The 15,935-nt window shown below is 35.7% G+C and overlaps 1 protein-coding gene across 2 annotated transcripts; it reads left to right on the top strand.

Moving 5' to 3' along the window:
• The first annotated feature begins 123 nt into the window (after positions 1 to 123).
• Positions 124 to 15,921, top strand: tax1bp1b (Tax1 (human T-cell leukemia virus type I) binding protein 1b). 2 transcript variants are annotated; one of them, XM_033980334.2, is made up of 18 exons: positions 124 to 244; positions 832 to 1,025; positions 5,655 to 5,757; positions 6,381 to 6,571; positions 7,032 to 7,190; positions 7,762 to 7,910; positions 7,997 to 8,087; positions 8,191 to 8,376; positions 9,138 to 9,389; positions 9,858 to 10,028; positions 10,398 to 10,470; positions 10,577 to 10,695; positions 10,900 to 11,025; positions 11,761 to 11,847; positions 12,665 to 12,860; positions 13,610 to 13,770; positions 13,854 to 13,939; positions 15,002 to 15,921. In XM_033980334.2, exons 2-18 carry the CDS (start codon positions 849 to 851, stop codon positions 15,198 to 15,200), a joined length of 2,526 nt encoding a protein of 841 aa, XP_033836225.1. In that variant the 5' UTR covers positions 124 to 244; positions 832 to 848; the 3' UTR covers positions 15,201 to 15,921. The 2 variants fall into 2 exon arrangements, with proteins under 2 accessions (XP_033836225.1, XP_033836227.1); XM_033980336.2 differs by lacking the exon at positions 11,761 to 11,847 and having other exon boundaries at positions 134 to 244.
• The last annotated feature ends 14 nt before the right edge of the window (positions 15,922 to 15,935 follow it).

The following is a 15,935-nucleotide window of genomic DNA, read 5'->3' as shown; positions in this document are numbered from 1 at the left end:
GACACACTTACGTATTACATAATTTCTCATAAGGCACGTGGTAATATTGTATCAGAAACGCAAAATGATGTAAGAAAAAAACCAAAAAAAAAAAAAACCGGGTGGGATTCCCAAAAGCGCCCTGACAGGAAGTGACGTATTGTTGTTATTATTACAGGAAGAGGGTAAGGGAAAGCACTGAACTGCGTCAACAACTCTTTTATTAGACATTTGGATTGTGACTGCACCTTAACATGGCATCTTGGTATGTTTGAACTTTATTTATATTAATGTATTACTTAACACGCTAGTTTAAGACAATTTGCTGCTCTGACATATGTTTTGAGCGACACAAAGCCTAGCCTAGCCTAACTACGGTGGCTAACCTTGTCATTAGATTAGATTAGCTCTTGCTGTTAGGGACTGTTTTACCGTATTAAACCAACGAATCAATCATTATCCAATTATAAATGTATCTATATAAGTGTGATCTTTAATTAGATTACATAGGCACCGCTCTGGTTACATGGCATATTTCTGTGTTGTAAAGAACGTGGACATTGTTAGCTACTGTGCTAACTTAGCTACAACACTTAATCACTTTAGGCCTCACGTCGTTGTTGTAGTTCCTGAACAATGACATCAGCCACTTAACTTTTTTGAAGACGAAAGCTGTATTTACAGTTCAGCCTTGTTTAAATAAAGTCCTTCCATCGTGCTTAGATTACTTTACTATAATCATTTCACTGTGAACTGTAAGTATGTATTGTATTTGTTGACCATCTGGGAAACATCCTTGAATTGAGAGAGAAATTGTCATTGATCTAATTTGTGAAACGTCTCCTGTTTTAGTTGCTGCTGAGTGATTCATGGCCCTGTTCTCTGACAGACCTTTGATTGGAAACAACATGGACACCTCAAACTTTGCCCATGTGATCTTCCAGAATGTGGGCAAGAGTTATCTGCCCCACGCAGCACTGGAGTGTCACTATACTCTCACACAGTTTATCAAACCACACCCCAAGGACTGGGTTGGTATATTCAAGGTAATTATGGCATTTAAACAGTGGTGGAAGAAGTATTGAATTTTGTTACTTATATTGTACACACAAGTACAAATACCAGAGCAAATAAAAATACTCAAGTAAAAGTATCACATAAAAAATATACATAAATAAAACTATTAAAGTACCTATTTAAAGATGTACTTAAAGAGTAAAAAGTAAAAGTATTTCTTGCAGATTTTGAGATGTATAATAAAGCTAAAGTGTAGTGATTTTGGTACAGATTTGTGCTGAATTTGCTTCAACAAAAACAATTGAATCAATTGTCCTTTTCTGGCTGGTTTTATTTGTACATTTTTGTTTGCTCAAATTATGACGTTGATAAAAAATAAACCCTTTTAATCAGGTCTCAAACAGTAATAAAAAAATGTTTATATTTCAGTCCTGTTCAAAAATGTAGTGGAGTAGAAAGTACAAATACCAGCTTTCAAAAGTAATAAAGTAAAAAGTATCTACTTAAAAATGTACTTAGTAAAGTACAGATACCTAAAATTTGTAAAGTATAGTACTATATTACTCTTACTTGTATAAAGGTTACATTTCACCACTGCATTTAAACATTTTTGCTTTGTTTTAATATTCAATTGTTGAATGCTAATGCAATGTGCTGTATAGTGTATAGAATGCACTGATTAGGATGGCAAGATATCACAATGAATCACATCAAAATGTCATCGTGTATGAATCAATAATCAATCAAGTTATGTATCAACGTGCTGACCCTGTTTGACCTCTGAAAAGCATGCTGTTCTTCTTGTCTGTTTAGTTCTCTCAAATGATATAACCCCATGGGTGTGTTTTAAAATATGTACTTTGTTCAGAATCCTAATAATAACAATAATAATGAAACACCTTATAAAACATAAATAGTAATAATCCTGGATTGCTGAAGTCCCAAGAAGTAGGGATTATAAAAAGGGATGTCACAATGGCTATGTTTACATGCACAACAAGATCTGATCATTATCTGATTTGTGGAGGTATCATATTGTATTGACTGTATTTATTAACAAGGAAAATTCAGCAATATGGCAAACTAGTAAAGACAAAACTTTAAAGCATTATTTAAAAAATAAATGTAGTTTGACCTCTAAAAAACAGTAAACCATAAATGTCACACCAATAATCAGATCTAATTATTGGGTTATCTAGTTACTGCAGTTATCAGATTTTTCTGGTCATGTTATGATGTCATGTTATGATGTCATGTTACGATGTTTATGAACATGTGTTTTTCATCTTTTGCTATGTCATGTTATGATGTTATGGTCATTTTAGGATGACATAATATTTGACCTTTAGCAAACAAAAACATTTTTGGTCAAAAACATAAATAATGAAGCTTTAGTTGATCTTTCTTTGATTGTAAAGAAAAATGTAAAATTTTTGGTATAGCGAATCCTGTAAGGCCTGAGCGTAGACTGTGTTCACATTGTGAAGGTCATGCCAGGCAACTGAAAGTGGGTCTGCTCATGTCTTCAGGCTGTTGGCACTTTGGATCCAGCACATTGTTGTGGATGAACGGCATAGCACTCTGTTTATAGCCTAAAGGGAGGCATGAAATGGCACCTCACAGCTTCATATTACCTCTGTATTCAGTGTCTCAAGCGCAGAAAAGCTCTGTCTGTTTGTTGTACCATAAATTATGCAAACACTCCTATCAGTGCTGAGAGATGAATGTTTTAGCGGTGCCAAGACTTGTGCTGTAACGATGAACAAATGTAAGTAAACCATGGGAGGGCGATATGGCTAAAATGTATCTTTTTTTTGTCCCTATAGTGCTGATGATGTTGAAAATGTAGATTTTTGTTGTAATACAGTGAGTTCTGTGTCTAGTCTAAAAGATAAATTTACATTTTTTTATATTTAATAGCAAAGTACAAAGGAAACAATAGGCAAAAATGGCTCTTGCCCCCTATCTGAGAGTATGACATTATCATATTCTAGAGTCCTTAAAACCAACAAAGTAAAATGAACTTTTGGCTCTTATTTTAAACTGTCCTTTTTGTAACAAATTTTGCAGCATTATATTCTGATTTCATGAGCAATGTTTTTCCTCAACAACAAGAACCTAAATTCCTGACATAATTGTTATTTGCCTGAAGCAGAAGAGTTACTTTTAAAACACTATCATAGTCCTGGGCTATCTAGGTTAGAGGTGATAATGACAAAAATTAACATCTCAATGTGTCCTGATAATGATAGATATTTTGGCAATCAAACAAAAATAGACTAAAATGTGTCTTTAAATGTATTAGTTGAGGTTTAAGTATCAGACAGATTTAGAAGAACTGCAAATTAACCATGAAAGAGCATGAATTGAAATATGATGTTATTTTCAAGCAGCGTTTGTTACTGCAGATTTTAAAAAAATTGAAATGATATATTCAAATTTTACAAATCGACATTCACAATAATATGGGTAATTCGATATTTTGCCCACCTCCACTCCAGTGTCTACTTTGGCCAGGAAGTGCATTAGAAGAGCTTGTTGATCTGTCAGTTCTTAATGCCACTCCTCTGAACACATGGGTTTCCAGAGGTTTTAACTATGTGAAAGAGCTCCTCTCCTCTTCCTCTGCTCCACACCCCCTCAACGCCTTTAACGAGTGGACTGGTGAAGGCTAGCTCTCACTAATGACACTTACTAACTAGGTGCATGTTTTAATTGCTTCCTGTGGCTAACGGCTTTGGGCTGGAACCTCATGGGGAGCAGTTGGTTGTCTCTTTACTCCCAACACTCCCAATTTAGCACGGAAAAACTTTACTGAATATAAAAAGAATTATAATAATAGCAATTGTAAATGTATGGCTTATTACATTATTTGAGGTGTGATATGTTGCAACAAAAAATGTTACATTCATTGAAAGTACCTATTCCACTGATGGAGTAAACCTAAAGCAAAATTATTCCATGAAACTCCTTTTAATTGAACCACATCATAAATAAAAGTCATGAGCTCCAATAAATAAACAGTGCTAAAATAATCATACCATAAAAGCTAAGAATTTACCCTAAAATATAGTTTATATATAGGGTTGGTGGTGGCCAAAAAATCTTTCCATACCTGCATGATTTTAAAAAATGTTCATCAAATCTGTAAGGCATTATAATTTCTATACCTTTATGAAAACATGATTAAAGACTTCACGATGAACTAATAGTTTCTTAAGAATGATTCCAGCTTAGGGTTAGGAAATAATTAAGTAGTTTATAACTCCTAACCGTAAATACTAATCCTAAACATTTTTTAATAAACTCTTAATTAACTCTTATGAATGAAGGCTTCTTATATAATTAAGGCCAAGCTGTTAGAAAGTGTAACCAATAAATCAATGCCCAATACTCCGAGTGTAGAGATGGACTAGTTATGTTGACAGTGTTACACACAGTCTGTTGTAGCAGCAGTTGCTTGTGGAGCTGCTGGATTGACGGGGCGTGTTGTGGATACTTGTGTTTGCCTGTGTGCACTGAACACCAGCCAGCTCCACTTGACTTTGATTTAGTTTGACAGTTTTATGGCACCAGGCCCAAGTTATGGATGTATTTCTGTACTCCCCCTCCATCAGCCATCAGTTAACAACACATAAACTACATATAAGTACATTTCGGTTTTCATTTTCAAGTTGCCTATATATAAAATTTTCACCTATTTCGCTCTTCCTGTAAAACATGAGTTGTAGCTCAGTTTCCTCAATAAGACACTCTGAAGAACCACATGAGCAAAAGGCCATAAATTACACACGAAAATCCCATTGGTATTTTTGTTTGTATTTAGGAGACTCTAAATTATTTTATCAATCCATGTTTATAAATGAGATAAATGAGTTCTCAAACATTTTATGACGGTTAAAAAAAAAAAAATAATAAATTTAATAAGATAAATTAATAAATAAAATCAGATAAGCTAAGCTTTTGCTTACTTTATTTAGCTGCGGTTTCTAAAATTGTAATAAAATTTGAATTATGAAGCAAGTAAAAAATTTGTAGAAAAGAGAAAACAAAAAAACAAACAAGCTGCATTGTTTAGAATTAATATTAGAGAGTAGTGACGGCCATATTTAAAAACAACTTAACAATAGATTAGAAATTGTATGTCTTATTTTTGCATCATCATAAACATTTCAGCCTACTGTTAAAATACATTTTACTCCATAAATTGTATTAAGTAATAATATAATACTATATATTGAATGTTTTTATTGCCTATGTGGTCTGTTTAAATCACTGGAATGTATAATTGGATAGCGGCTTCAAAATATTGGCTGAGCTGATATCCTGGTTGGAAATATAAATCAATGACTATTTATTAATCATAGGTGGCTTAAAGGAAATAAATGGTATTTTCAGTCTCTGTACTGGTATCATTTGATATTGGGTATCAAACAATACCAGTATCAGAATTATCAGAATTTTTTACAGGAACAGAAAAAGCTGGATCGCTGCATCCCTAGTAAATATAGTGACATGCTTTTTTGTCGGGCACTCTGGCCATATGAAATAAATATTTGTCATAAATAATATTTGTAAATTAAAGCTGTATTAATCCTTCATTATTACTTTCTTATACATATGCGGTGAGTGTCTGAATACGTCTCTCTGTCTCACAGGTTGGCTGGAGCACCGCGAGGGACTATTACACATTCTTGTGGTCGCCTCTGCCAGAGAACTATGTGGAAGGCACCGCAGTTAACAGAACCGTGGTCTTTCAGGGTAAGATCATACCATAGTTTTATATAACTTTGACACCTTTTAATAACCGCATGTCAGAGGATCACTCGGAGGCTTGTTAAACTTTTTATACTACATCAGGGGAAAAAAATCAAATGAAAATCTTCCCCATTTTATTTTATGTTGGTGTTTATGACATTTTGAGCTGACTTTTTATTTCCTCTCATATACTGAAAAGTGGCTCTAGAGCATAAATTAATAAATCAGGGACTGTAGATGGAAATTACTATGTAGTTATAATCTGGTTCAAAACTCTGTTTTCTTGAGCTAATAAGCAACAATTTATCAGAATCAGAATCAGAATCAGAAGACTTTTATTGCCATAGTCTGTGAACACAGTTCACAAACTAGGAACTTGATACGGTGAAAAAGTGCAACATAAACACACTGAATAAATACAAATACAAATAAGAGCATGCACAAAGTTAAAAAGATATGCTTAAAAAATCAAATGAAATACTTAAAGGGAAAAAATATGTACAATAGCAGCATCAGAACAACATGCTGTTGGTTGGTAATTTCTCGTAACGTGATTAGTTTAAAAGGTCAGAAGAATTTGTGTTGTATATTTCCTTTTAGATTACAGTCTGTTTTATTTCTTGCAGGATATTATGTGCCCAACGATGACGGAGAGTTTTACCAATTCTGTTACGTGACGCACAAAGGCGAGATCCGGGGGGCCAGCACACCGTTCCAGTTCCGCGCCAACAGCCCCACAGAAGAAGAGCTGCTCACAGTGGAGGATGAATGCAACTCTGACATCCTGGTTGTCACCACCAAAGCTGGATTCCTGGAGGTACAAGCTCTTTTGTTTATATTCAGTAAATGGTATATATCATATTTGGTGCTTGACATCATTACAAACCAGCTAGTAAAATAGTAGATTTTCATTTTGGTCACAAACCCTTTTAGTCCCACTAGCCACTTGAATAGCTTGAAAAACGTAATTGGCTGTCAAATTTCATACCTAGTGCTCCCAGTCTTTACTTCGTCTACTTAAATATTTCTGATTCCTGTCCAAACATAAAATCAATTTCACTTAGCTTTATAGCTTTTGAGCCAGAAGAATACATTTTATATCAAATTATTCATTATAAATCACAAACACACTGAACAAATAAGTTATTGTCAAGTCCTGAGTATATTAAGCAGTAGATTGTAAATAATTACATCTTTGTTTTCACTTATCTTAATATCTTGTTAAATAAGTACAATTACATTTCACAAATCTTATTCTAACATTTTTTTCCATGTAGCAAAAGATGGAGGAGGTGCAGAGGGAGAAGGAAGAGTTGGTTAAAAACATGACAGTTCTGCAGAAACAGAAGGAGCAGCTGGAGGTGGAGAAAGAGGCTCTGCTGAAAGAGTGTGAACATGAAAAGGAGAGCTACGCACAGCTCAAGAGAGAGAACCAGGTGAGAACAGGGATCAATGGTAATATAAAATAAATCATCTGTTTTTACTGGAAAAAATGTACATATATGAAAACAGTCTCTCAGCACCCCCTAGTGGTATGATGAAGCCTAAATACACACTTTCTTTAAACTTTACTTTTTTGGCTTCATTTAAAGTTACACACACACTACATCAAAATTAAGACCAACCTAGTACTTAACCAAAACTCGCCCATGACAAAACTAGGTCTAGAAGAGGACCAAACCCTGTTTAAATCTGGAGTAAACCGGGATTCTGTGACCCATAAAACCTCTTGTATTATTTGTTTATAGTGACACAGTTGATGCTATACAGAAAGCTCATTACACCACATTGTTTCTGTGGTCCATATTAAAGATTTTGACAATGCAGAAAACGGGTATCAATTTAAGCCTAAATCTTCATTATTTGTGCAAAGTATATTGTTAAAATAAAGTGACACTGGTGAGTTACATTCTGTCTAGTTTGAATTAGGCCTTACTATATCTTAAATGTTAGTGTCTCAAATCCATGTATGCTTTTGTTCATTATCATTTTTATTTTACCCTCAAGGACATCCAGAATTCCTCACAGGCTCTGCAAGAAGAGAAAGAAGAAGTGAAGAGAAGACTTGAGGAGGCGACATCTAGAGTTATTCAGCTGGAAGAAGATCTGATTGGTGTCACGCAAAAGGGCTTGCAAAAGGAAACTGAACTGGACACGTAAGCTCAAATTAGAAGATATACTACCCCATATATTACTGTACTGGCATTGTGATAATTATCTGAGTGTTTAATATTTTTTCTAGTCTCAGAGACAGAGTCAAGAAACTTACAACAGAGAAGGATGGACTGGAATTGCATCTCAAGAACGAACGGGATGAAAAGGAGCTCTACAAGGTACGCTTGTAAATGAACAATTTCGTATGTCTGTTTGCTTCTTTGATATTTAGTCTGTCTTGCATTAAATCTCCATGCCTGACTATGTGTTTATGTAAAATAGATTCACCTAAAAAATCGGGAGCTGGAGAACACTAAACTGAGTGCAGAGCTGCAGATGTTGAAGTCTGTGGATGTAAACAAAGAAAACACCATTGCCCAGTTCAAAGAAGAAGTGGGTCGGCTTCAGGCATGCCTCGCTGACAAAGAGAAACAATACAGAGAGATCCTAGCCAAAGTCCCACCACTGGTATGAAAGAAATATCACTTCAGGGCCAGGCTTAGGTGACTTTAATTGTACCAGTAGATACCATAGATAGATTTGTTTTGCAGCAATTTTCAGGTTTGGCATCAATGCAGATTAAGGCAATACAGACACATAATCAAACATTCAAACTGGTTCTGAGTCACAATCTAATAAATACATAAAAAATATATATTTTAAATTCTTATACAATTCTATTCTAAATCTATTAGGCACCATTTTGAGAACATTTCAGCATTCAGAGTATATAATATTTTGTTTTGAATGGTTAATTACTATGTCAACGGTGCTAACTTCATCACCCTTAAACCTGTGAATAGTGAAATAGTAAAACCACTTAGCACAGCACAGTAACAGCATGGTAATAGGAAACAGAGTGAATGTAGTACTGGTAAGTACATACTAATTACTCATGGAAAAAGTACACATCTTTCTTTGTACTTTTTTTTAAACTTAGTAATATGACTCAGCCTTACCGCAACTTCATCTGAAAACTGTAAATTACCAGGGTAAATGTTTAATATTTTCTTGGTAATAAAATTCAAACAGCAATGTAAAATGTAGTTATACTTCATTATACCTGTCTACCTATTAACTATAGTTACTATATAATTATTTCCATCCTATTACCATGTTATTACTGTGCTGTAAAGTAAACTGCAACTGTGAGATAAATTAGTTGGACTGCAATTGTTTTGGAAATCTCAATGTGTCATATTTGAGCTTAAAAGTTTTGTTTCTTATAGAGTGACATGAAAGCCCTGAAGGAGCAACTGCGACAGAAAGAAGACCAGCTTTTGGCCAATCAGCAACAGTCCACTTTGCTGGCAGCTGAGCTGAGAGATGCCTCAAGTGCCCGGGACCGCACCATGTCTGAACTGTACCACTTAAAGGTGGAGGTGGACTCCCTACGTCAGGCCAAGACAGAGGTTCAGGCCAAATGTGTCTGTTTGGAGCGCCTGGTGGAGCAGCTGAAGGCAGAGATCAAGCAGGAGGCAGTAAGGATAATCATTACGTTAAATTAGATTTAACACTGCATTCAAGCTTGTTCAGGTTTGATCCCATTTCAGTCCTTATTCCATCTTGTTTAATCCCAATTTTTATGTGGTGGTTAATGCATTCTTAAACATACTTTATTTAACCAGTGTTGTAAGTTAAATAATAATAAAGAGTGTACTTGGCCACTGTAGACTAATATAGAAGATGATTATTAAATATTGTGTTATCGATTACTATTAAAACTCTGACGTTGTATCTTGAGCCTAATTTATTTTCATTCACATTATCTAATGAGGTAGCATTTTCTCAGCTTAATAAACAAATACTCAAAATGAAAAGTGTGACATAAACGGCTAGATAAAAAGCAATTAATGTTAATAAAACATTTTTAATTGTAAAACCTCCTGATTATATTGTGCCCTGCATCCCGGTTATTGAATAACAAATTAATTTTGTCTCCTGTACAGCAAGCCAAAGCTGAGGAGGACACTGCTGACCCCGCTCTTGTGGCCGAGCTGCAGAGAGAAGTGGAGGACCTGAAGCTGCGGCTGCACATGGCCGCCGAGCACTACAAGGAGAAATACAAGGAGTGTCAACGACTACAGAAACATGTGCTCCGTCTCTCAGACCAGCAAGGAGTATGTACTTAGGATTTTACTGATAAAACCATACAATTAGACCTGTCATGATAATACATTAATATATAAAACACTGCAATAACAGAGATGACGCAATACTGAAGACCACTTAATACCACTGGCACAATAACACTAAAGCATGATCATGTCAGTAAACCCCTTTCTAAGTAAACCATATTGCAAACACAACATTAACTCTAATAAATAAATGACCTGTTAGCATAGTCATTACCATAGTCATTACCATACATACCGCATACAGCTGCTATAACTTCACTTCTCACATCTATTGGCAACATTAAAATTTGTGGTTCTTTGTGTATCTCTTGTCACCCCAGTAGAACTAATGCTTCCTTTTTTAATCTGTAGGATCTGAAGAAAAGCTCAGCACAAGAGGCAACAACAATTCCACCGACCGTGAGCCCAGACACATCTGTCCCAGGTACCCAAAACCCGATACTCTTTATGTTTCTCACTTTTACTTACATGTAATGTTTCCTTTTTATTTATTTAAGGTTATTTATTGGTTAATTTCTCTGTGTTAACAGGCAGTCCTGGTTCAGCAGATCCTATGCTAGAGGCAATCATTCAAGAAAAACTGAAGGGAATAAGCAGAGAGGCATCTGATAGGAATGATAAGTACAGGAAGTGCAAGCAGATGTTGATGGTAAACATATTTTATGACAGTGTTGCTGTACTTTATTTACTGTTAGTTTTCTGTGCTTGCTTGCCAAAAGCTGTGATGAGATTAGTGTACTCGAAAGTTCATTGTGCTTCCTCAAAAGTTTAACAATTCCCGTTCCTTCTGAGGGTTTTGGACAGCAAAATGATTTTGCTGTCCTAATTTGTTATTTGTTTGTTGGTTTTGCAGGAGGAAAAAGAGAGGAGCTGTATGTATGCTGACGAGCTTACAAAGATGGAAGTGAAATTTAAGGAACAAGTGAAGATCAATGAAAATCTGAAACTTCAGCTGGCGGCAGAAGAGGACCGCTACAAGGTGAATATTTGAGATTGCCAGATGCCAGCAAAGCTCTTGTTAAGGTGTAAAGCACGGCAGACCTTTAGACTGTCTTAGCTCTCCTATGCAGCGTTTGATGGTCTTTGCTTTGGAGCATAGTCACTCTGTTGTTTATAGGCAGGACTATCTGGGGATGACATTTTACTGCTGTTTATGTCAGAGTCCGGACAGAAGTATGGTTTGGCTCTGGGGCATTGTCTCTAGTTGCTTTGTTAATGCTACACTTGGCTCAGATCAGGCGGATATTTGCTTTGTGTCTGGTAGAAATTAAAAGAGGTTATTTTGCTTTGATCATTTAATCACAATGAAGCTTTTTATGTTTGCATGCATTTTAGAACTACAAGATCTATCTCAAACAAATCAGAATTGCAATTTAAATGGTTGCAAATTATTAAAGAAATATAATTTTCACTGTAAACAACTGAATATCTGAATATAGAATCCGCTCTGTTGTTTCAACCTCTACAAACATGCTCTGAAATGCAGGGGAGTCTTGTATTTAGTAGGTTATATAGCAGTCTTCTCTCATTTCTTATTGTTCCTGGACTGGTTTGATATGTAAACTTTGAGCTTTCTGCCATTAAAACATAAATCTCAATGTTTGTCAGAAATATCGCTATTAGTTTTTAGTTTTTTTTCCAAAAATTGTGCAGCCTTACTGCACTTTAATCATCAATAGGACCTTCATTCCTATTATTTCTTTTGTTTTCCCAGAGCCAGGTTGCTGAAAAGGGCCGTGAGCTGAAGGAACTGAAAGATGCACTAGCGCTTGTTGTGAGAGCAAAGGAAAAAACGGAGGGGGTTTGTGACAGCTTTCATTTTCTGGTTTTATAGACTTCATTCACACAAAAAACTGCAATTCAGTGCCATTTTGCAACTACCACTCAGGCTTTTTAATGTGCCTTTAATTGAAGAAGCAAAGTAAATGAGTTCTGTTTTTCCATTACATTACTTTGAACCACACTAAGGTTTTTTGGGACCTAAACTGTTGCTTGGAGGTAATACTGGTACAGCTAAGAGGAGCAGAATGACCCAATTTGAGGTTCAGACTGCAAATTAAATTGGCGTCTGCAGTTTACATCACTTAAACACAACACTTCATTCTCTTTGAAAATGAGCCGTTTTGGTGTTAATTAAACTGCGTGTGTAAAAGCAGCGTCAGGACTTCAGGGCTGTTGTGTGACTGAAAGTAGTATTTGCGTACTTCTCATTTCCTATAACTTGCATTTATATAAAGCATAGAGCTACTTGATTATGGAAAAAAATGAACAATATGTTTTGATAAAAAACTGAACAGGAAGAATACTCTGTCTTGCCATTGTTAGTGAGCAAAATTCACAAAAGCTCACTAGCAATAGTGCAACATAAAACAGTGAATATAAATGCTAAAATATATAAAATGACATGCATGTGATTCATGAAAAAAAAAAGGGTATATTAGACTTAACTCCAGGTTTTGTGGGGACAGAATAAGCACCCATCACTGAAAACAAAATGTAATTTATATTTTAATACACAATTTTTGTACTTGATTGAAGCAATTAAAATGTCTGTATATAAGATTTTGTTAACTTAATTGAATGGCATGTTAATTTGTATGCCAATGTTTTTTTTCCAGGATAAAAGCAGCAGCTCCAAAAAGGCGGATCAGACAGCCGGTGAGAAATCCAACGTGGAAAATGTGCAGTCCGGAGTGCCTTTATTCCTGCAGTACCCAGTCCCTTATGCCCAAGATGCCCCCACGCCTCTGCTGGTGTCACAGAGCCCCAGCAAGCTGCATTTTGGCAACCCCTACTCTATCTCAGACTCTAAAGGCACGTGTCTTTTTATCAAGCATGTTTTATTCTGTCAATTACTGTGCTTAAGGGTGCAAGATCAATCACAATCTAACTGCAATTGCAATTTGAGAGATCATTATGAACAGAGCACAAAGGTTGCAATTATTGGGATTATAAAAACGCTACCCCAAATAAATACCGTGCTTCAATGAGGTCATTTTTTAAAAATACAAATGAATTTATCATGTAGTTCAAACATGTTCTGTTATTACTATTAGTTTAGCAGTTCAGCTCAGTTTTCTCTCATATTTAATGTGCCTGTTAAATGTACACAGTAAAATGAATGTTTATGTTTGACATTGTAAAGGGTTATACAACTCCTCTGGTAGTTCAATACCTCCTTGTCTCCATTGATGTGATTGCTTTGACTGAAATGTTCCACAGAATGGCATCACATTTATTTTGCAGCATTTATTCAACCACACGCATTTTTATTACTCACAAATTCCTTTGAAAAACATGCATTCTTAACTGTGAGTGGGATCTCCTCTCCACAGATCTGTCCTGTAACTTACTTGTCTTTAATGCCATACTGTGGAACATTCTAAGCACACAAATAGCATTTGCATGAAGACAAGGTGCTGGAGCCTTCATAAAAAAGTTATAGTGTATCTTTTACTAAAAATGTAACTGTGATAATCTGTTAGAAAAAAATTTAATTAGACACTTTTCCAGCCCTAATGCACATGACATTTTCCTGTATTATTATTATTGTTCTATTCTAGATGAGGCAGATGAGGAGTTCTCTGATGACCAGCTTCTGAGACTGCCCCCTGTGGGACCACCCTCTTGGGACAGCAATGTAGTGTGTATTCAGCCAACCCGCAACCCCAGCCGCCCGGAGGGACCTGACGATTCAGCAGAAAAGCAGAATAACAACAACAATGTAGGCTCAAAAAACCTTAAAGCTTAACACACCCTTCTTTGTCTCTAAATGTCGGTTTTAATCAAAATGGCACTTATTTTTAGGGTAATACCAATGAACCGCCCACAGCAGCCGAAACACCCAGCCCATTTACAAACGATGGACAAACTGCCTTCTGCTTTGATTCCAGGTAACACCCCATGCTCTCATAAATGCCATCTCAGTTTGCGGCAGCCCTCAGTGACTAAACCTGTGCATTGTAACACGTGTTAAGTGTTTGTTCTGGTGCACAGCTCTGCACTGGGACCACCGACCACCCACTCTGAATAAGACAGATGCTTTTTATTATACAAGTTATACTTGTGGGGGGACCTTTCATCTGTACTGTGGAATATCACAACTACTGTCACTTAAAATCCTCAACAGGAGTAATTCTGTGAATGTATTAGACTTTATTGATCCACAAAGGAAATAACTAAATGTGTTTTGGGTTATGAGCAGCCCAAACAAGTGAATTTGTAGCCAGCCCCAGACGCTTCTACTTTCTATCAGTCTGTCTGTCTGGGATTCTGTTCATAGAAAATCAGTTTTCTGTCAAGGTGGTCCAATTACAGGTGTTTATTTATAGCTATTTGTTTACATTTCCTCTCAAATATTTATGTATCATTCAGAGTAAAATCTTTTCTCATCTTAAGATTTTTTTCTTATGAAAAAACAAACTGGGCAGCAATTGAAATGTTTAATTGCAATTACTCACATGTTGCACGCAAAGGTCAAATAACTATATAATAGGTTTGTTTTTGGCTCCTTAATATACCATTTAGGGCTAAATTATAGCCCGGCTCACAGACTGGAGTGGGCTCTTTGATCTAAGTTTTTTGACTGATACATGTGACTCGCATTAACTTGCGACAAAATGGTTTATCTTATTAATGATTTTTTGAGTTAATATGATAAAACACATTAACATAGCATAGCCCTAATTGCATAATTTTTGGGATTTACAGATTTTTATTTTTTGCTATTGAATATCAAAAACAGTCTAATTCAGCCAAAGTCTGAACTCCAAACCACATCCTCCTCTGATATTTACAAACAGAGACCTCTCGATTGAAAAGACCCAAGCTGATCTTTCCCATAAATGACTGAATCCCAATCTCTTTTAAAATGTGATTAAATGCACAGCTCTGGTTTGCTTACATGTTCTTTAAATACTTCTTCACACCTAATTTCTTGTGTACCTTCTTTGCAGCATGGACATGAAACGCTGTCCACTTTGTGAGGTTATCTTCCCGCCCAACTACGACCAGAGCAAGTTTGAGGAGCACGTCGAAAGCCACTGGAAAATCTGCCCCATGTGCAGCGAGCAGTTCCCGCTGGACTGTGATCAAAAGGTGTTCGAAAACCACGTGCTTACTCACTTTGATAGCCATCCGCTTAACTTTGATTAGAAAAACAAAAGTTCAGCCGGTACCCATAAATAAATAAATCATTCTACAATATTTTCTGCATGTAAAGGTGTGAGGATCGGCTGTTAAGAAAAATGTAACTTTTACTTGGGTAATAAAGCTAGTGTGTATAGGTAAGGCAACTAAAGACATTTGGAAATCAGAAAGTTTGAATTGTTTTAAGGGGGTGAAAGACTGTTGTATGTACAGTATATAAAACTAACTTGATTGACTCAGTGATCACAATTACAACACATGGGGAACATATCAGGGAAAGAGATATGTGTTTACCAAACATTTAAATCATCCAGTCAAATGCTTCTCTTGTAAACATCACTGTAATTTGTTCATCCTTCTGAAAAAACAGCCTTGGTGCAGAGTATGCAGTCAGGGAGACATCATAAGGTGATCATTTTAACTAATACATCTACACTAATATACAGTTTATCATTAGATCATCTATTTTAGAGAAGATTTAAGCCAATGATATTGTGAAAGCCTCGATTGTATGTGTTCAGTATGTTAGGTTTACTTGTTTTGATTTGATGTAAGTGGATTTTTGTGTCCAAATCTTTAACTTTCTGAACATCTGCGTACCAGTGCATGCAACGCTTCAGTTATTTCTTCCCTCGTTCATTTTATCACTTTAACTTATTTAATTTCTTTGCTAAGTGAGTTCATGTATCTAATATAATCAACAATAAAGTCTTTGAATCTGTTGAAACAGTTTTCAGGCTT

The sequence above is a fragment of the Periophthalmus magnuspinnatus genome, chromosome 16 (genome assembly GCF_009829125.3).
Source record: "Periophthalmus magnuspinnatus isolate fPerMag1 chromosome 16, fPerMag1.2.pri, whole genome shotgun sequence".
NCBI classification, from domain to species: Eukaryota; Metazoa; Chordata; class Actinopteri; order Gobiiformes; family Gobiidae; genus Periophthalmus; species Periophthalmus magnuspinnatus.
Note: the sequence above shows the minus strand (reverse complement) of the source record. Positions and strands in the feature narration are given on the sequence as shown.

Bases quoted from the DNA above. Each gene is read 5' to 3' on its own strand.
- tax1bp1b (XM_033980334.2), top strand. From the start codon at position 849: ATGGCCCTGTTCTCTGACAGACCTTTGATTGGAAACAACATGGACACC. The intron at 8,088-8,190 runs GTACGCTTGTAA...TATGTAAAATAG, and splicing joins ATGAAAAGGAGCTCTACAAG to ATTCACCTAAAAAATCGGGA. The intron at 11,848-12,664 runs GTTTGTGACAGC...TTTTTTTTCCAG, and splicing joins CAAAGGAAAAAACGGAGGGG to GATAAAAGCAGCAGCTCCAA.